This window comes from Schistocerca americana, chromosome 1 (genome assembly GCF_021461395.2).
Source record: "Schistocerca americana isolate TAMUIC-IGC-003095 chromosome 1, iqSchAmer2.1, whole genome shotgun sequence".
NCBI classification, from domain to species: Eukaryota; Metazoa; Arthropoda; class Insecta; order Orthoptera; family Acrididae; genus Schistocerca; species Schistocerca americana.
Window position 1 is genome coordinate 625,886,456 of NC_060119.1, and position 21,144 is coordinate 625,907,599.

Genomic DNA, 21,144 nt, shown 5'->3' on the forward strand with positions numbered 1-21,144 from the left:
TGAAACTTGTTACAGAACTCAATTAGTCTTTCTCCTCTTTCATTCCTTGTCCCAAGCCCATATTCTCCTGTAACCTTTTCTTCTACTCCTTCCCCTATAACTGCATTCCAGTCGCCCATGACTATTAGATTTTCGTCCCCCTTTACATACTGCATTACCCTTTCAATATCCTCATACACTTTCTCTATCTGTTCATCTTCAGCTTGAGACGTCGGCATGTATACCTGAACTATCGTTGTCGGTGTTGGTCTGCTGTCGATTGTGATTAGAACAACCCGGTCACTGAACAGTTCACAGTAACACACCCTCTGCCCTACCTCCCTATTCATAACGAATCCTACACCTGTTATACCATTTTCTGCTGCTGTTGATATTACCCGATACTCATCTGACCAGAAATCCTTGTCTTCCTTCACTTCACTGACCCCTACTATATCTAGATTGAGCCTTTGCATTTCCCTTTTCAGATTTTCTAGTTTCCCTACCACGTTCAAGTTTCTGACATTCCACGCCCCGACTCGTAGAACGTTATCCTTACGTTGATTATTCAATCTTTTCCTCATGGTAACCTCCCCCTTGGCAGTCCCCTTCCGGAGATCCGAATGGGGGACTATTCCGGAATCTTTTGCCAATGGAGAGATCATCATGACACTTCTTCAATTACAGGCCACATGTCCTGTGGATACACGTTACGTGTCTTTAATGCAGTGGTTTCCATTGCCTTCTGCATCCTCATGTCGTTGATCATTGCTAATTCTTCCGCCTTTAGGGGCAATTTCCCACCCCTAGGACAAGAGAGTGCCCTGAACCTCTATCCGCACCTCCGCCCTCTTTGACAAGGCCGTTGGCAGAATGAGGCTGACTTCTTATGCCGGAAGTCTTCGGCTGCCAATGCTGATTATTTATCAGAATTTAGGCAGTGGCAGGGATCGAACCCGGGACCGAAGACGTTTTGATTATGAATCAAAGACGCTACCCCTAGACCACGGGCGATATATCTCCATATCGGCAGCATATTGGCAAGGCAGGAGGAACAAGACTTTTGGTCAGGTGATTACAGGGTTATAAATACAAAATCAAATAGGGGTAATGCAGGAGTAGGTTTAATAATGAATAAAAAAATAGGAGTGCGGGTTAGCTACTACAAACAGCATAGTGAACGAATTATTGTGGCCAAGATAGACACAGAGCCCATGCCTACTACAGTAGTACAAGTTTATATGCCAACTAGCTCTGCAGATGATGAAGAAATTGATGAAATGTATGACGAGATAAAAGAAATTATTCAGGTAGCGAAGGGAGACGAAAATTTTATAGTCATGGGTGACTGGAATTCGTCAGTAGGAAAAGGGAGAGAAGGAAACATAGTAGGTGAATATGGATTGGGGGGAAGAAATGAAAGAGGAAGCCGCCTTGTAGAATTTTGCACAGAGTATATCTTAATCATAGCTAATACTTGGTTCAAGAATCATAAAAGAAGGTTGTATACCTGGAAGAATCCTGGAGATACTAAAAGGTATCAAATAGATTATATAATGGTAAGACAGAGATTTAGGAACCAGGTTTTAAATTGTAAGACATTTCCAGGGGCAGATGTGGATTCTGACCACAATCTATTGGTTATGAACTGCAGATTGAAACTGAAGAAACTGCAAAAAGGTGGGAATTTAAGGAGATGGGACCTGGATAAACTGAAAGAACCAGAGGTTGTAGAGAGTTTCAGGAAGAGCATAAGGGAACAATTGACAGGAATGGGGGAAAGAAATACAGTAGAAGAAGAATGGGTAGCTCTGAGGGATGAAGTACTGAAGGCAGCAGAGGATCAAGTAGGTAAAAAGACGAGGGCTAATAGAAATCCTTGGGTAACAGAAGAAATATTGAATTTAATTGATGAAAGAAGAAAATATAAAAATGCAGTAAATGAAGCAGGCAAAAAGGAATACAGACGTCTCAAAAATGAGATCGACAGGAAGTGCTAAATGGCTAAGCAGGGATGGCTAGAGGACAAATGTAAGGATGTAGAGGCTTGTCTCACTAGGGGTAAGATAGATACTGCCTACAGGAAAATTAAAGAGACCTTTGGAGAGAAGAGAACCACTTGTATGAATATCAAGAGCTCAGATGGAAACCCAGTTCTAAGCAAAGAAGGAAAGGCAGAAAGGTGGAAGGAGTATATAGAGGGTTTATACAAGGGCGATGTACTTGAGGACAATATTATGGAAATGGAAGAGGATGTAGATGAAGATAAAATGGGAGATAAGATACTGCGTGAAGAGTTTGACAGAGCACTGAAAGACCTGAGTCGAAACAAGGCCCGGGAGTAGACAACATTCCATTAGAACTACTGATGGCCTTGGGAGAGCCAATCATGACAAAACTCTACCATCTGGTGAGCAAGATGTATGAGACAGGCGAAATACCCACAGACTTCAAGAAGAATATAATAATTCCAATCCCAAAGAAAGCAGGTGTTGACAGATGTGAAAATTACCGAACTATCAGTTTAATAAGTCACAGCTGCAAAATACTAACGCGAATTCTTTACAGACGAATGGAAAAACTGGTAGAAGCGGACCTCGGGGAAGATCAGTTTGGATTCCGTAGAAATGTTGGAACACGTGAGGCAATACTAACCTTACGACTTATCTTAGAAGAAAGATTAAGAAAAGACAAACCTACGTTTCTACCATTTGTAGACTTAGAGAAAGCTTTTGACAACGTTAACTGGAATACTCTCTTTCAAATTCTGAAGGTGGCAGGGGTAAAATACAGGGAGCGAAAGGCTATTTACAATTTGTACAGAAACCAGATGGCTGTTATAAGAGTCGAGCGGCATGAAAGGGAAGCAGTGGTTGGGAAAGGAGTGAGACAGGGTTGTAGCCTCTCCCCGATGTTATTCAATCTGTATATTGAGCAAGCAGTAAAGGAAACAAAAGAAAAATTCGGAGTAAGTATTAAAATTCATGGAGAAGAAATAAAAACTTTGAGTTTCGCCGATGACATTGTAATTCTGTCAGAGACAGCAAAGGACTTGGAAGAGCAGTTGAACGGAATGGACAGTGTCTTGAAAGGAGGATATAAGATGAACATCAACAAAAGCAAAACGAGGATAATGGAATGTAGTCAAATTAAATCGGGTGATGCTGAGGGTATTAGATTAGGAAATGAGACACTTAAAGTAGTAAAGGAGTTTTGCTATTTAGGGAGCAAAATAACTGAAGATGGTCGAAGTAGAGAGGATATAAAATGTAGACTGGCAATGGCAAAGAAATCGTTTCTGAAGAAGAGAAATTTGTTATCATCGAGTATAGATTTAAGTGTCAGGAAGTCGTTTCTGAAAGTATTTGTATGGAGTGTAGCCATGTATGGAAGTGAAACATGGACGATAACCAGTTTGGACAAGAATAGAATAGAAGCTTTCGAAATGTGGTGCTACAGAAGAATGCTGAAGATAAGGTAGGTAGATCACGTAACTAATGAGGAGGTATTGAATAGGATTGGGGAGAAGAGAAGTTTGTGGCACAACTTGACTAGAAGAAGGGATCGGTTGGTAGGACATGTTTTGAGGCATCAAGGGATCACAAATTTAGCATTGAAGGGCAGCGTGGAGGGTAAAAATCGTAGAGGGAGACCAAGAGATCAATACACTAAGCAGATTCAGAAGGATGTAGGTTGCAGTGGGTACTGGGAGATGAAGAAGCTTGCACAGGATAGAGTAGCATGGTGAGCTGCATCAAACCAGTGTCAGGACTGAAGACCACAACAACAACAACAACAACAATTGGCAAGGCATTCATCTTCATGGACGATAATTCGTGCCCCCAATCGTGCACATCTTGTGAATGACTTCCTTCAGGATAACGACACCACTAGAATAGAATGGCCAGCATGGTCTTCAGACATGAACCCTATCGACTTGCCTGGGATGGATTGAAAAGGGCTGTTTATGAACGACGTGACCCACCAGCCAATCTGAGGGATCTACGCCGAATCGCCGTTGAGGAGTGGTACAATCTGGACCAACAGTGCCTTGATGAACTTGTTGTTAGTATGCACGACGAACACAGTCATGTATTAATACAAGACGACGTGATACTGGGTATTAGAGGTACCGATGTGTGCAGCAATCTGGACCACTACCTCTGAAGGTCTCGCTGTATGGTGGTACAACATGCAATGCGTGGTTATCATGAGCAATAGAAAGGGCGGAAATGATGTTTATGTTGATCTCTATTCCAATTTTTTGTACAGGTTCCGGAACTCTCGGAACCGAGGTGTTGCAAAATTCTTTTGATGTTTGTAAAATCAGTGATGGTCAGACACGCATTTTATGCGTTGCTTGACTGCTGTCGATAGTCACCTTCCACAAATGCGTAAAACAATCTTTCAATTCCAATACTTTTATACTTCATTCTTATATCTCAATTCTTATAATTCTTGTTACGTTTATTCTTCAGGAAGAGCTGAGGCATTCCCTTGAACGATACCGATCGTAGGAAACATTCGAAACCTAGAAATTTCAAACAGCACGAGCATCGCGTGAAGGCAGATTTGACGCAGAGAAATTCCTTCGTATGAATCTCGCTCGGGAAAGAAACATCATTAACATTGCTGGAGATTTCACACGTTGGCAATAATTTCTTGGTAAACTACGCATAACGGAAACTGGCTCTCGCAATTTCACCGAAAAGAATTTCAAATAATTTCTCCATTCACTTATAATTTTTATTTGTTATGTAATTTGTTCACCAGACAAACAAATAGTAGACGAATATGGACAACGTTATTTCAGTACGCAGTAGAAAACATTCCTGGAGTAATCCTCTAACGACGTGGGTAAATAAATGAAAATCAAAAATAAGAATAAAAATCGGGCTTCGAACACGGGGCGGAAAGATGTGAAGCCACAACGCTAGCGACTGAGCAACCGCTTCCAGCCAATTAGTTACTCGCTAAAGGGCGCTTGAAGTGCCTCGTTGATTTTGTCCATCGTTTTCTCAGAAACGATCAAGTATCTACGGATAATCCAAGACATGTGTTTTGCTTATTTTAATCGCTCTTCCACTGAGCGAAGTTTCTGGGAAATCGGATTTTGGCACTTGCCGTGTTCTCCCTATAAGTGACGGTGGAGGTGGTGTAAAGAGCGACACCACTGGACAGTGGATGACAGTAAGAAATGACCTGAAGTGCTGAACAATGCTATACCTTGTGGCAGTTTGATGGAGCGTTACCTGCCGTAATGTGTGGTAGTAACAGTGAAGAATGGAGGACGTGGTGTTACGCTTTGGGAGTGTTTTACACGGTCTCAAATGGCTTTGTTCAAATGGCTCTGAGCACTATGCAACTTAACTTCTGAGGTCATGAGTCGCCTAGAACTTAGAACTAATTAAATCTAACTAACCTAAGGACATCACACACATCCATGCCCGAGGCAGGATTCGAACCTGCGACCGTAGCGGTCACGCGGTTCCAGACTGAAGCGCCTAGAACCGCACGGCCACATCGGCCGGCTTTCATAGTCTCTGGTTGTCACCTTATTGCATTCTAGAAAACACGAGAGGTGGAGGGATATGAATACATTTTACAGCATTGTGTGCTGCGTACAGTAGAGGAACAGTGCGGAGATAATAATGTTTAAATCATCAAGACAATATACCCTGTTATAACGCATCATCTGTGAGGCAATGGTTTACGGATAGCTGAACGCTACAGAACCCCTTTGGGATTAATTGAAACGCGACTTCGCTCGATACCCGAGCCTCCAACATCATTACCTTCTCTGGTTTACGCTCTTGAGGAAAAATGAGCTGCCATTCCTTCATAAAGATTGTCGCCAGGACAGTTCTAGCCGTCATAAAGGCGAAGGTTGTATACACGCGATATAAATATCCAGCAGTCCGGATACTTTTCATTAAACTGTGTAGACGCAGATTTAGAAATAAAGTCATAACCAGACTCTGAGAGAATGAAAGAAATATGCCAGAAAATACATAAATAAAGTCCTTAATTACTCTTCTTAATTTTAAATGAATTCCTTCTCTACGCTTTTTAACAATACTGTAGTTTTTTGTCAGAACACTTTGTTAGCCAAGATCGCAACTATTTGTCCACTGATAACTACACTCATGCTCATAAATCAAGGATACTGCTGATACATGGTGAAACAACGCCCTGGTGGGCGGTTTGCTAGTTTAAATCACCTCGGGACATGACAAAGCGGTGCATTTGACCTGCGGCTGTCGCACGGTGGCGCTTGCAGCAGTCAACATACGCAGAGGTGTGTTGATGCGTGTCAGAGTACGGAGTAGCGAGTAAGTATGCAGACGTTTTCAGACATGCTAATGGTGACTGTGTGTTGAAAATGGTTCAAAAAACACATATTGATGACGTTATGAGAGGTTGAATACTAGGGCGACTGGAGGCTGGTCAAACATAGCAGGTCGTAACACGGGCCCTCCGTGTGCCACAAAGTGTGATCTCAAGATTATGGCAACGATTCCAACAGGCAGGAAACGTGTCCAGCAGCTACAGTACGGGACGTCCACAGTGTACAACACCACAAGAAGACCGATATCTCACCATCAATGACCGCAGACGGCCACGGAGTACTGCAGGTAACCTTGCTCGGGACCTTACCGCAGCTACTGCAACAGTTTCCTCCAGACACACGGTCTACAGACGAGTGAACAGACATGGTTCATTCGTCCGGAGACCTGCAAGGTGCATTCCACTGAACCATGGTCACAGAAGAGCCCGTAAAGCCTGGTGTCAAGAACGCAGTACATGGTCATTGGAACAGTGGTCCCAACTTATATTCACAGACTAGTTCAGGTATAGTCTGAACAGTGATTCTCGCCGGGTTTTCATCTGCCGTGAACCAGGAACCAGTTACCAACCCCTTAATGTCCTTGAAAGGGACCTATACGGAGGTCGTGGTTTGATGGTGTGGGGTGGGATTGTGATTGGTGCACGTATACTCCTGCATGTCTTTGGCAGAGGAACTGTAACATGTCAGGTGTATCGGGACGTCATTTTGCACCAGTATATCCGCGTTTTCAGTGGTGCAGTGGGTCCCACCTTCCTCCTGATGGATGATAACGCACGACCCCACCGAGCTGCCATCGTGGAGGTGTGTACCTTGAAACAGAAGATATCAGGCGAATGAAGTGGCCTGCCTGTTTTCCAGACCTAAACCCCATCGAGCACGTCTGGGATGCTCTCGATAAACGTATCACTGCACGTCTTCAAACCCCTAGGACACTTCAGGAGCTCCGACAGGCACTGGTGCAAGAATGGGAGGCTATACCCCAGCAGCTGCTCGACCACCTGACCCAGAGTATGCCAACTCGTAGTGCGGCCTGTGTAGGTGTGCATGGTGATCATATCCCATATTGATGTCAGGGTACATGCGCAGGAAACAGTGGCGTTTTGTACCACATGTGTTTCGGGACGGTTTTCTCAACTTATCACCCACCGTGACTTACAGATCTGTGTCGCGTGTGTTCCCTATGTGCCTATGCTATTAGTGCCAGTTTTGTAGCACCACATTCTGCAATTATCCTTAATTTATGAGCATGAGTGTAGCTTCAGGTATTTGAACTGTCGTCTTCAGATCACTTAGTACAAAGTAGTATAGACTTTATTGATTCTTTTTAATTTACAAGAAACACGTAGCAGAACTCTGAACAGTAGTGTTGCTTCTAGATCAGCAACATTATTATATTTTGCATTCGTTCAAACGTTTGCAGATACTAAAGAAGCACGTTTAGACTGCGATAATAAAATTTCACGAGTTCTTGTCTTACTATTCACGTCTGTTATACATCGCCTTTGCTTCCAGGTCGACAAAACGAGGCGAATCCGACACAGAAGCTACCTCGGGCGCCGGCACGAGACACAAGGTGGTGGTGATGGGCGCCGCCAAGGTGGGCAAGTCGTCCATCATCTCGCGCTTCCTGTACGGCACCTTCTCGGACAAGTACAAGCGCACGGTGGAGGAGATGCACCACGGCGAGTTCAGCGTGGCCGGCGTGCGCCTCACCCTCGACATCCTCGACACGTCCGGCGCGTACGAGTTCCCCGCCATGCGCGCTCTCTCCATCTCGTCGGCGGACGCCTTCATCCTCGTCTACGACGTCAACGACGCGGAGACGTTCGACGAAGCGCGCGTGCTGCGGGACCAGATCCTCGAGACGAAGGCGGGAACGCCGGCTCCTATTGTCGTCGTCGGCAACAAAATCGACCTCGCCGAGGAGCACCGAGAGGTGAGTCTCAGCGATCGAGAACGTGAGCTAATCTACCACCAAATTTCCTTTATTTCTGAATAATTGCAGTCCCTGATGTAAGGGCAGTGTGACATATTTTATTAAATCACAAACGCTTTCGGAGCTACGAGTCCGTTGTCAAGGGCTGTGTGAGGTCAAATACTATAATACCACTTGGAAATGTGTGACCCAAATCGTTTGTGTTACGGAGGCAGACAGTAGTTGAGAAGTGAGGCAAGATTATAGCTTAGTCTCCATGTTATTAGCACTGTACTTTGGACGTTAAATGTCAGATGTGTGTGTGTGTGTTAAGCTGGATATGCTCGTTGTCCTAGTTCTGGGTGGCAGTAGTATGCAAATTCATCCGTGGAGTACATCAGCTCGCCTGTGACACCATCGCGAGAGACGCAAATGGAAGGAGTGGCACCAATCATTTCGTAATGAAAGTGGGTTTTATCGCGACGTCAATGACGGGCATTTTCTAGAGCAACGTCGACAAGAAGGGCAACAATTACCAGTACGTGCCGATAGTGACACACTACTACTGACATCTCGTGCTAGTCAATGAGGTGCCGTCTGATATCTGCATTGCTAAGTGTAACAGAAGATAGAAGCAGTTAACATTTAACAAAAAAAATGACTCTAGGCACTATGGGGCTTAACATCTGAGGTCATCAGTCCCCTAGACTTAGAACTACTTAAAGCTAACCAACCTAAGGACATCACACACATCCATGCCCGAGGGAGGATTCGAACCTGCGATCGTAGCAGCCGCGTGGTTCCTGACTGAAGCGCCTAGAACCGCTCGGTCACAGCGGCCGGTTTAATGATGAAGACGACGCAACAACACCCAGTCATCTCGGGGCAGGTGAAAATCCCTGCCCTCGCCGGGAATCGAACCCGGGACCCCGTGCTCGCTTTAACAATAAATATAAACTTTTACAGTGCGTCTAATATCCTGTCTATAGACGGAATACAAATAAGTAACTAACAGACTTTCCCTTGGCATACGGCATAGCTATCTCCATTTGTGAACCACGTGGGGACAGATTGTGCAAAGAACTAGCCACAGAATTCGAAGAAACTGTCAGGGCGCCTGCATAACCAAGTAGTTATGACAAATTCTGTCGTTGAGAAAACTACACAAACTCTACTAGATTCACTCAAAGTGTGTTCTTTGTCGCCCTGACTGCGAATTACGTGCTGGAAGCTCTCGAAAGATCACCTGAGTGGCGTAAATGCCACAGACACAGGGAATTATCGTTTCACAATTGCGAAGACTCCTCGTCTCAACCATTCTCCATGTTTCATTTCAGTACAAATTTCACGGTATAAGATGAATGATATACAATGATGAACGTCATGTAGCGAGGGAGAGAAAATCTTAGTAACCTCAAAAGCAATTAAAGCTCAAACCAAAATCCCCTCTTGTTAGCTTGATATAGAATGGAGCTGCAATCGTCATAAGAATGAAAGGCCTTGGAATAAAGGCGAGTGTCTCATATTGTCCGGTACCATTCTGAGTCCTATTCTTCGGTTGTGGTGGAACAAGCAGCCTACACTTACGCTTACGACGGCCAGTGACAGAAGTAAACAAGAGGAGTCCCTGAAATCACTAGATCACCACAGAGATGATTTGGTGCCACTCTCAGCACTCTGAAATTGTGTGTGTCCGGAAGAATGCGCGTACGCAGTAGACTCGTAAGACACAGAACTGCATTTTCCCTAGTTAGTCAACGAAGGAAAATTGGGAGAAAAATTTCATGTAGGTGACAGTTTCAGAAGGGAGTGTCATCGACATGATACTAAAAATCCTGACCGGTGGCGTGTGAGCGCGGGGGTGCTGGGAGAGGTGGGGTCGTTTAAAGATAATATTTTCATGCTATTCTCAAATATGTCGAAAACAGCGGCCTCTAGCGAAAATGATTCCCAGCATAAAATCAAACTACACTGAATTTTCAAGTAAAAACATCGTTTCATTTTTTTCTCTAGTACTAATAATTTCAGCACTGCGGGAGATGGAATATCGCAGATTATTAAAAAAAAGTGTTATGCATGAAATTAACGTTTATTGTTAAAAAAAGAAGGTTAAGAAGAAATATTACTTGGGTCTACCACATCTAAATACAACAGAACCGTATCAACGGATAATCTGTGTTCTGGGGTTTAGCAGGGTGGAAGGGGACAACGGAGGTTAGTACTGTGAGGGAAGGTATATCGGTGAATTGTGGTCATGCATTTACCTCTTTCAAAGGTCTGCAAATCTGAAGAGCGAACAGGCGAATTCCTACTCTCTTATCGCACTACCATACTAAAGCGTGTTTCACAAAGCTGTACCGAATCTTCCACAGCTCGCCTTATGAATCGAGGGCGAAACAGTATTCTGCCCAGGCACATTTATTTTTCAGAAAATGGCTAAGCACTAAATGGAATACACATATGTGAGTTACTAATAATGCAAACGTAAGAAACACACTGGACACAATCTACGTAAATGTCTGAACGCTGTTGGAGAGGGGTAAGAAATGTATTTATTTTTTTATTTAACCTGATTTGATTAGGGCCATCAGACCCACTCTTACGTCGGAACAGGGTTTCACACATAGAGTATCTATTTTACATCGTAGTTACCTAAGAAATAACAGTTTGAATATGAAAACTAGTATTAAATTGATTTGAGTGTCTATAGTTAAAATGTGAGTAAATAATACTGACTATGAACTTAAAAAAGAATACTGTCAGAACTCATACTACTGCTGCTGCTGCTGCTGCCACTGATAATAACAGCAGTAATGATAGTAATGGCAATAATAACAGCAATGATAGTAGCAGATGTAAAAGGAATTTATTGTTGTATAAAGTAGATGATTTCTGATTTAGCGACTTTTGGAGAAATGAAATATAAGGAGACTGCACCAGCTAAAAATACTGGGAAATGAGAAAGAACTGGTTGGAGAGAAGGATTTACAAAGATAACGACTGCAAAAATTGGCTCTGAGCACTATGGGACTTAACTTCTGAGGTCATCAGTCCCATAGAACTTAGTACTACTTAAACCTAACTAACCTAAGGACACCACACACATCCATACCCGAGGCAGGATTCGAACCTGCGACAGTAGCAGTCGCGTGGTTCCAGACTGTAGCGCCTAGAACCGCTTGGCCTCCCCGGCCGGCTAACGACTGCATCCACGGACATAGTAATTATTATTGTTGCTTTAGCAGATACGTCGTAAACTATCTTCTGAAGCTGGAGATGTTATTCAGTTCTCTAACATAATGAGGGATATTATTCCAGAGTCAGGTTCCTGCTACTGAGAAGCAGTCCAAGGAAGTGGCTGAGCGATGAAGTGGGACAGAAAGGCTTTTGCTCTGCTGAGAACAGGTGTTTCTGCCATGTTGTTCAGAGAAGAGCATTACGGTCGAGGAGAGATTAAGGGACAGTGTACGTTGATAAGATGGTACAGGAAACAGAGAGTATGGAAATCTCTGCGCTTGTCTGTTCGAAACCAGGGTGAAATACGACCAAAGAGTCGAACATCACAGATATAACGCACACAGGCGTTCATAACCAGTTCCAGGCGCCGTGAGCTTTCCTGAGAAAGATCGTGCAGGTTAACATCGCTGTAGTCAGTAATTGGAAGCTTGTTTTCCGGGTCAAGAGGGGCGGGCTTTTTATAATTAGATTGGGGATGGAGAGATGTATGCTGATGCCTGCTTGCACATTGCAGTTACGTGCTCAGTCCAATTTATATTTTCATCTAATATTATTATTACACTCTTTGCAGAGGGAGAGAAGTTGATAATTGTCACTTTTAGGATTAACGACAGTAGGGATTCCCGATATTTCGAGCTTATGAGCCTAGAATGACCAGTACCACTTGGATTTTGGTTGGATTGAGTTTTAATCATATATCCGGCGCACATACCGATAGTACACCCTGATCGGAATTGAGATTCTCGATAGCTGTCTTCAGGCTTATTGGTTTTGTACTTAGATACAACTGGTATCTGCTGTAGAATAAAACACATTTTACCCCTTAATTCGGTTCTACTACATTTAGATGTGATACATCTAATACTTGTTCTTAACCCACTTTGCTTAAAATAAACATTAACTTTATACGATTAAAACAATATTTTTAATAATCTGTGATTTTTCCATCCGCTGCAGCGGCGAAATTGTTAGTCCTAGAGAAAAACTAGACAAAAACCTTTTTTGTGGGAAATCTGATGTAGTGTAATTTTGTCTTGGGAAACATGTTCAGTAGAAGCCGTGGTTTTCGAGATGTTCCAGAGAAATATAAAAAATTTACCTTTAAACGACCTCCCTCCTCCCACCTTCACGCTAACATCCCACTGGTCAAGAGTTTTAGGATGTTGTTCATGACACTACCTCCAACTACTAGACAAAAATTAGCGACTACGCGAATTTTTCCCCCTGTCGACGCTTTTCCATTTTTTGTCTTCTTTGAGTGGGCTAAGTTCTTGACATGAAGAATTCACATCTCTTCGTATTACACACAATTACACCTGAGCCGAAGGACCAGAAAATCCTTTTTTTTAATGTAACGCAGGCATCAATTACTTAATGAATTACCTGTGAAATATATACATGCCTTTAAATTCTTTGCCGGCCGAAGTGGCCGTGCGGTTAAAGGCGCTGCAGTCTGGAACCGCAAGACCGCTACGGTCGCAGGTTCGAATCCTGCCTCGGGCATGGATGTTTGTGATGTCCTTAGGTTAGTTAGGTTTAACTAGTTCTAAGTTCTAGGGGACTAATGACCTCAGAAGTTGAGTCCCATAGTGCTCAGAGCCATTTTTTTTTAAATTCTTTTTTCTTCTTTTTACTTTAGTAAAGTGATCCGATATTCAGTTTATCCCCTAATGACACATTAAAGTGATATTTATCATTCTTACAAGATCAGTCTATCATCCAGAAACATCCACATCAAGTCATATCATAATTCTTAAAATAAAAACCAATCATTATAACCCTTGAGTTGGGTGTTCTGAACAAGCCTGTGTAACGTCTAAATCTTCGCTTCCGTTGCTTACTAGTCTAAGTACGCTTCACTGACACTATCTGTTCGTCCACCTGTCACTAAATAAACAATCACTACGAGACGCTGATATCTTTTCCAGTATGATGTGACAGGCTGCTGAGATATTAAGTACACTCAGCACTACCTACAACAAAAGTGATCATAACAAACACAAGTTTCATATCGTCCTTCAGGAAATAAGTTGAGCTAGTTTGATAAGCACGTCAGTTGAGTTAATATTCGCATTTTGCATGGTACTTGATTATAAGTGGTTTTAAACTTATTCAAATTCAGTGTTACTGCTGTTTAGTATCTGTGAACATATTATTTCCCCTTGATGATGTGATTTATCTGTGCAAATAAATGGCAGATTGTTTGTTTTTAGAGCCGGCCATTGTGGCCTAGTGGTTTTATATGCTTCAGTCTGGAACCGCGTGACCGCTACGGTCGCAGGTTCGAATCCTGCCTCGGGCATGGATGTGTGTGATGTCCTTAGGTTAGTTAGGTTTAAATAGTTCTAAGTTCTACGGGACTGATGACCTCAAATGTTAAGGCCCATAGTGCTCAGAGCCATTTGAACCTTTTTTTTTGCTTGTTTTTATGCCATACGCGTTACGCTTCTTTTTATTTACGAATCGTCCTCACTGGTCTGTTCAGATGGTTCAAATGGCTCTGAGCACTATGGGACTTGACATCTCAGGTCATCAGTCCCATAGACTTAGAGCTACTTAAACCTAACTAACCTAAGGACATCACAAACGTCCATACCCGAGGCAGGATTCGAACCTACGACCGTAGAAGCTGCGCAGTTCCGGACTGAAGTGCCTAGAACCGCTCGGCCACACGGCCCACTGGCCTGTGACGTATGTTTGACGTACGCATGCGTCAAACGCTTTTCCGGATATATTATGATGTTCCAGTTTTTTCGGTGTTTTCTTTTTGAAGGTAAGAAACCAGTTTTTGAAATTCAAGTTTTGTAAGGTTAGATTGCTGTTTGATGCTACTTACGATATTTTGATCCCGTTAAAACATATGTGTTACCCTGGAATCGCACCTCGTTGTATCCTGCGTACACCACCGTTTGAGAGCACATTTCAGCTAAACACTTCAGTTTCAGAGTGTGTATTTTTATTCGAAAAAAAAGTTGTGATTGTTTTCATTGTTTACAATGTTTCCAGCTGTCGCTGTGCCGATCGTCTTCTGTTTTGTATAGAAGTGTCTGTATGCATATTTGAAACATGCCCGCAAACAAATGATCTCTGTGCTATCTGGATGTCGAACGTCAACTGTCTGAGCGTGCCAGTCGTGAAGATGATCGTATTTCGTTTTTTCCGTAGTTACAACGTGGATGACACTAAATGTCACGACAACGGACAATGAAAATACTTTTCGAATCTGGTTCTGCGTCAGCCTATCACATAACAAGCTGATGTAAAGTTCAAAGCTCGAAATAAGTAAAGAATTCTTTATCGCGTACAGACCGACGGAAAGTTGTTGTAACTACGACATGGCGAACTACGCAGATGACGGGAAACTCCAGGTACTCCGAAGTTCTGCGCTCTGATATCAGAGTTCTACCTACAGTTAGGACATAGATTACTGCCGCAAACACTAAAAATTGGACATCTTTATTTACACAGGACAACAAGGCGGGTTGACACGTATGTGGTAACGAGAACCCAAAAACTCATAGGTGGAATCAAACAGCAATTAAACGCTACGAATCTTCTGCTCCAGAATCTCGTTTTTTAGCTACCAATAGGAGCCTACTGAAATAACCGTAATACTGGAAACACAGTTTTATAAGTATGCAACCAACATGTGTTATAGATTACTGAAGACGCTTCGTAAATAAAGCGAAGCGAAACACGTATGGCGTAGTATAGCAATTGAATAAAACTTTCAAATGTTTTGAGGAATGCATTGTCTAAAAGTAAGAAACAAAATAAATCAGTGGAGCATATGACCCAACGTTTTATGATGCTCGAAATTATGTACAGCAAGTGAGACTACACAGTCTACGTATTCCACCAGAGCTATATCTCTATTACTCTTTAAAGTTATATGATTCAAAGTTAACTTCGAATTCTCAGCTGCCGTCCCATTTGCTATAAACGATTTCGAGCATTATTCAAAGACGCATCAATAGTTCATATAATCTATTTTATTTCTCACTTTTAGGCAAATAGTTCCAAAAAAAGTTTAACCGTTTCCTTTCAAACATTTTTATTTCAGTATTTGTTATTTAATCTTCAGTATCAGCGGAATGTAACTTTATATGAGTGCGTAAAATAGCTAGATGTCGAAGGGATGGACATTTTGACACTTCACATACACAGCTAGCAGCAACTGTGCGTGAAAGGGTGTCTCAAAAGGAAGTTTTGTTTGATGTGTCGAAATAGAGGATGAATTCCATTGACAGAATCTTTATTTACTATTCAAATATCCAGTTTAGGAACCTGCTTCTTAATGTCACTTAAATACAATCCAGAATGCCTCATTTAAACTATGAACAAAATTTTGTCTGACGCTTCGGTACGTAGACACTGAAATAGCGGCCACTTCGCTACGGATATTTTCTTTTAGTTGCTCCAGGTAAATCCAGTTATTGACAAGCACTTTATATTGGACGTATCTGCATAGAAAAAAATCCATGGGGCTCATGTATGGACTGCACGGGGTCCACTTATGTCACCCCTCCTGGAGATCAATTAGATAGAGAAAATTTCACGAACTCGCAGAATAGACGCATTGGAGAAGTGTGTTGTGGCCCCGTCCTACTGAAACCATGTTTTCTCATTATAGCCATGAAAGTTCTGCAATTCAGGCACCAAAAATAATTTAACGTCATCACATAACGTTCCGAATTCACTGCACTACCGCTTTCGTCCCCGAAAAAGTCTGGGCCAATTATTCCTCGGGACGACATCGCAGCCCACACATAAAATGTTGGCGAATGAAGCGGTTTCTCATGGTTCTGTTTAGGATTCATTACACTTCAGTAGCGGTTATTTTGCTTGTTGATGTGACCGTTCATGCGAAAATGAGCCTCGTCAGAAACAAAGTGTTGTTAAGTGAAGGGGACTCAGTCACTTCATTAACGAACTGCAGCCTATGTCTGGCATCCTGAGGCTTTAATTCTTGCACCAGCTGGATTTTGTTAGGCTGCAGTTCAAGGTCTTCATGGATAATTCGGTGCAGTGATGATCTACGCACATTTCTAGAACTTCCATGCTAATGGAGAGCTTAGGAGCATCACGGACTGGCGGATATGCTATCTCCGAGGACTCGCCCGTTCTCGATGACCTTGGTTGCCCGGATTTTGGGTTGGCCAGTGTTGAACCGATCTCCTCAAACGTTTTGATCCATTTCCGGATAAGAGGGACACTGGGAGCCTCATTTACATTATGCAATCGACGATCACTGCAACGTTTCCTCCGTGGTACAGTCGCCGAATCAACGTTTTTGTAAAATTCTCGCATACAGAACGCACTGTCTGCTCCCGAGAAGCGCTGAATTCCAATGGTTCAAATGGCTCTGAGCACTATGGGACTTAACTTCTGAGGTCATCAGTCCCCTAGAACTTAGAAATACTTAAGCCTAACTAACCTAAGGACATCACACACATCCATGCCCGAAGCAGGATTCGAACCTTCGACCGTAGCGGTCGCGCGGTTCCAGACTGTAGCACCTAGAACCGCTCGGACACTCCGGCTGGCGCGCTGAATTCCTAAGGCCAAGAAAGTGAGCTCTTCAAATATAAACTATCTTTAGGACACCGTGTATTACAGTTTTTCTTGATATTAATAATTCAGTTTTTCTTAAATACCCCGATTACCCTCAAGCAAATAAATATTCTTTGGAAAATTAGACCTCACTCTGGTCAATTTTATGCCACATTTGTACATTTACGACTCTTCATTTGGACACAAAAATTCGGAAAAAATCGTTACGTCTTTCTCTCAAATCAGTATTTAAGATTTTCATAATTAGCCTAATTATTATCAAGCAATAAAAATTCTCTTGGAAGACTATAAATTACGATGGTCAGTTTGATGTTGCAGTTATCCATTTCTTGCTCTTCGTTTGCCTATGAAAATTCGATTAAAAATTTTCCATGAAGTCACTAATTACGATATTCTTAATTACCATTACTTTCAAGCAATTAAATCTTTCACTGGAAAACTAGACCTTACGTTGGTTAATTTGATACCCCATTTGTCTATTTCCGACTCTTCGTTTGGCTGTGGTAATTCGGACAAAAATCCATTCTGTAATTTCTAGCGATACCTTTTTTCATTCGTCAAACAATTGACCATTTTTATTTACTTGCATAAACGGACAAAATCTACAAAAGCAATGATACGCACTTAAAAATGACAATATAAGTTTCTCTAACTGTCTGAAATGAGACTGCGGTGGTCTAGTGGCAGTCTGTATCTGAATATGGACGTTTCACTGTACTTTTTAAAGCGTATTCATCTCTCATGTATTTGGTACCATTTCCTGCTCCGTCTTTGCTGCGATAGGTGGAGCGCGAGACGACAGAGTCGGTGGTGACGGTGGACTGGGAGAACGGCTTCGTGGAGGCGTCGGCCAAGGACAACGTGAACATCACGGAGGTGTTCAAGGAGCTACTGGCGCAGGCCAAGGTGAAGTACAACCTGAGCCCGGCGCTGCGGCGGCGCCGCAAGCAGTCTCTGGCGCGCCACTCCATCTCGGTGGACCAGGGCCAGCAGGAGGCGGCGGCCGCGGCGGCGGCGGCGACGGCAGCGGCGGCGGCGGCTGCGGCGGCGGCGGCGGGGGCGGCTGGCTCGCACTTCCCGTCCCCCCAGCAGCTGCAGCAGCTGCAGCAGATCCGCGAGCGCCAGGGGAAGCGCAACTCCTGCTGCATCTCGTAGGTGCGCAACGCTGCAGTCTGCTTCCCTTTCTCTTTTAAGGTGCTGCTCACCGCGATCACTAGCTGCGCGGGGCTGTTGCACGAAGGTGGAGGAGAGCCCATGAAACGGAGCAAAGTCACGCGTGCATCTAGCTTGTACTTGCGGGCCAACGTGCATTGGCGCCAGCGTCTCACAATTTCAGTCTGAGCGACACGTGCAACAGTCGTATATCTGACCTCAGTTCTATTCATTCCACAATTTGTTTCACCACCACTATGTGATGAAAAATTCAGTTTTTCAGGCGCATTTAAATTTGGCATTCCGTTTTCGGTATACTTGAGTTATGTTATGAGAATCGTATGGAATTTGCAGAGGATTATCATTATTTACTTTTTACATTTTCACAAGCTTTCAAGTGGTTAAATTCCAAAGGGCTTCTATCTGCATCTAAAGCTAAAGCTTTCAGATGAGTGTCCTTCGGACATTGTCAAGTGCTGATAGGGAGTTGCTGCCCCTTGGCGAACAGCACTATTCCGACAGCTTCTTTTTCCTTTTTCTTCTCTTTCTTTTTTAGTCGTTAGTCGCCCAACTGACTTCATAAGCGCGCCACGAATTCCTCTCCTATCCCAGCCTCTTTTTCTTGTCAGAGTTTTTCATGTGTCGTTTCTTCGCCGATCGTGCGGGACACCTGCTCTTCTTTCCCTTATCAGTCCATCTAATTTTCAACTTTGTGCGTACAAAACTGGTACTGCAATCTGCAGTCGCTGCTAATTTGATGCTGTGGTCCACATATTTCAAAATTAATAAACTGTTCCGGACTATTATGCCGTTGTCGAACGGATTTCACCTTAAAACCCAACGTTTCGTCCCTATCTTCTGAGGAAGTTTCCAAGGGGGATCGTTGTTTCTGTGAATGTCCGATTCACACCCTGGCTCGCTACTGACAGAGGTAAATCACGTTCATCCACACAAGGTTATGAGGAAGCACTTGAACACGGTGCATTGGCGAAATCAGCTAATCGTGTGAAATAAATGACTATGATCATAGCACAGTCAAAGTGGAAAGTAGAATTATCTTTCAATAAATTTTTGGCTTGTTGATACGTAAATATTTTGAGAGTAAACAGCAGTTACGAGGGCTATTCGGAAAGTAAGGTCTGATCGGTCTCGAAATCGAAATCACAGTGAAAACCAAACATGTTTTATTTGTAACAGTTTGCTAAGCCTTCCTCCTAGCTCTCTACATACCTGCCGATCCGACATATTCTTAACGTTGTACCAACTTTCCAACATCCTCGCTGCTGTCTACCGCTTCTCTACATTGGTCTGCAGTTCGTTGCCTGTGCGAAAATGTTGTCTTCGTAGCCAACTGTTCACGTGAGCAGAGATGAACACCAGTAGGCGAGAAGCCCAAGCTGTAACACTTCCCACCGAAAATGCTGCAGGGGCGCTCTCATTGCCCCTGCAGTGTGAAGCCGAGAATTGGTATGAAGAAGGAAATTGAAACTTCCTGGCAGATCAAAACTGTGTACCGTAACGAGACTCGAACTCGGGACCTTTGCCTTTCGCGGGCAAGTGCTCTTGCAACTGAGCTACCCAAGCATGACTCACGACTCGTCACCACAGCTTCAATACTGCCAGTACCTTGTCTCCTACCTTCTAAACTTCACAGAACCTCTTCTGTGAACCTTGCAGAACTAGCACTCCTGGAAGAAAGGATATTGCAGATACACGGCTTAGCCACAGCGTGGGGGAATGTTTCCAGAATGAGATTTTCACTCTGCAGCGGAGTGTACGCTGATTTGAAACTTACTGGCACATTAAAACTGTTTGCCGGACCGAGACTCGAACTCGGGACCTTGCCCGCGAAAGGCAAAGGTCCCGAGTCCGAGTCTCGGTCCGGCATACAGTTTTAATCTGTCAGTAAGTTTCAGATCAGCGCACACTCCGCTGCAGAGTGAAAATCCCATTCTGGAAGAAGGAAATTCATTACAGGTGCGTTATGTAGGATTGCATGAAATCAAGCGAAACTTCTCAGCGGGCACCCGTACTTGGCAGGAGACGCTATTGTTCTAGGCACCTTCACGTGCTCACTGTGCGCTCAGAATCTAAAAGAGCGACGTGACGCGATCGACAGTCATACTAGAGACACAGCCCAACACATCTGTGCAAAGCTTCATCAGTTTTTCAATGTCGTTTCCATTTCGCGTGCTATCGGTCCTCACTTTCCGAATAGCCCTCGTAGATGGTCACTCACAAGAGAAGTTATTCGGAAACTGGAGAAAGCTACAGAGTTGTAGAAGGAGGGGAATTGCGTGGGGTAAATGGAACAAGAGGGTAAGGAAGTTTCGGCACATAGACTAACATACAGTCACTTTAAGAAACACAGAATAAGTAGCACAATGATTCGAAATGAAAAAGGTCAACTGGTTAATAGAAATAGAAAATAAGGCGAGTTTCATTAGATTTTGAAAAGTACATAATTACTGCAGTTCCGAAGAAAACATTAATGGACGTATCACAAGCATACAAAAATAATCAGTACTTTACCATAAAATGTAAAGGAAAACTGAAAGTATATTAAGCGGGAGTGGTTTCGGGAGAAGCAGTTGCAGCCGGGAAGCAATTTACGATTGCGGTTGATAATGGGGAGCATATTCAGGAAAAATAAGGAAACATTCATTGCATTCGTACATTTGGAGAAATGATTTGGTAATGTGGAAAGGAATAATATATTTGACATCCATAGCGAATGTTCTGTCAACTGCAAGAATAGAAGGGTAATCCATTCCTTTAGGTGAAACATACAGGAGTAATAATTACTACTGAAATCATAATAAATAAATAGTCCTTTACTAAATATATGAGCGTAGGGGAGCAGATGCAACAATCCTGAGCTGAGAGATAATTACGAAGAAAGAAATTCGATACCATGCGTCTTTTTCGTGATAATTAG

General features: G+C 43.1%; 1 protein-coding gene across 3 annotated transcripts in view; it reads left to right on the top strand.

Moving 5' to 3' along the window:
• The window catches only part of LOC124625492 (GTP-binding protein Rhes-like), a 447,213-nt gene that overhangs the window by 416,228 nt on the left and 9,841 nt on the right, over positions 1-21,144 (top strand). For all 3 annotated transcript variants that reach the window (XM_047149177.1, XM_047149175.1, XM_047149174.1), the window contains 2 exons: positions 7,841-8,264; positions 17,838-18,209. In XM_047149177.1, the coding sequence (XP_047005133.1) occupies positions 7,841-8,264; positions 17,838-18,209 (796 nt within the window). The remainder of the gene's footprint in view (positions 1-7,840; positions 8,265-17,837; positions 18,210-21,144) is intronic.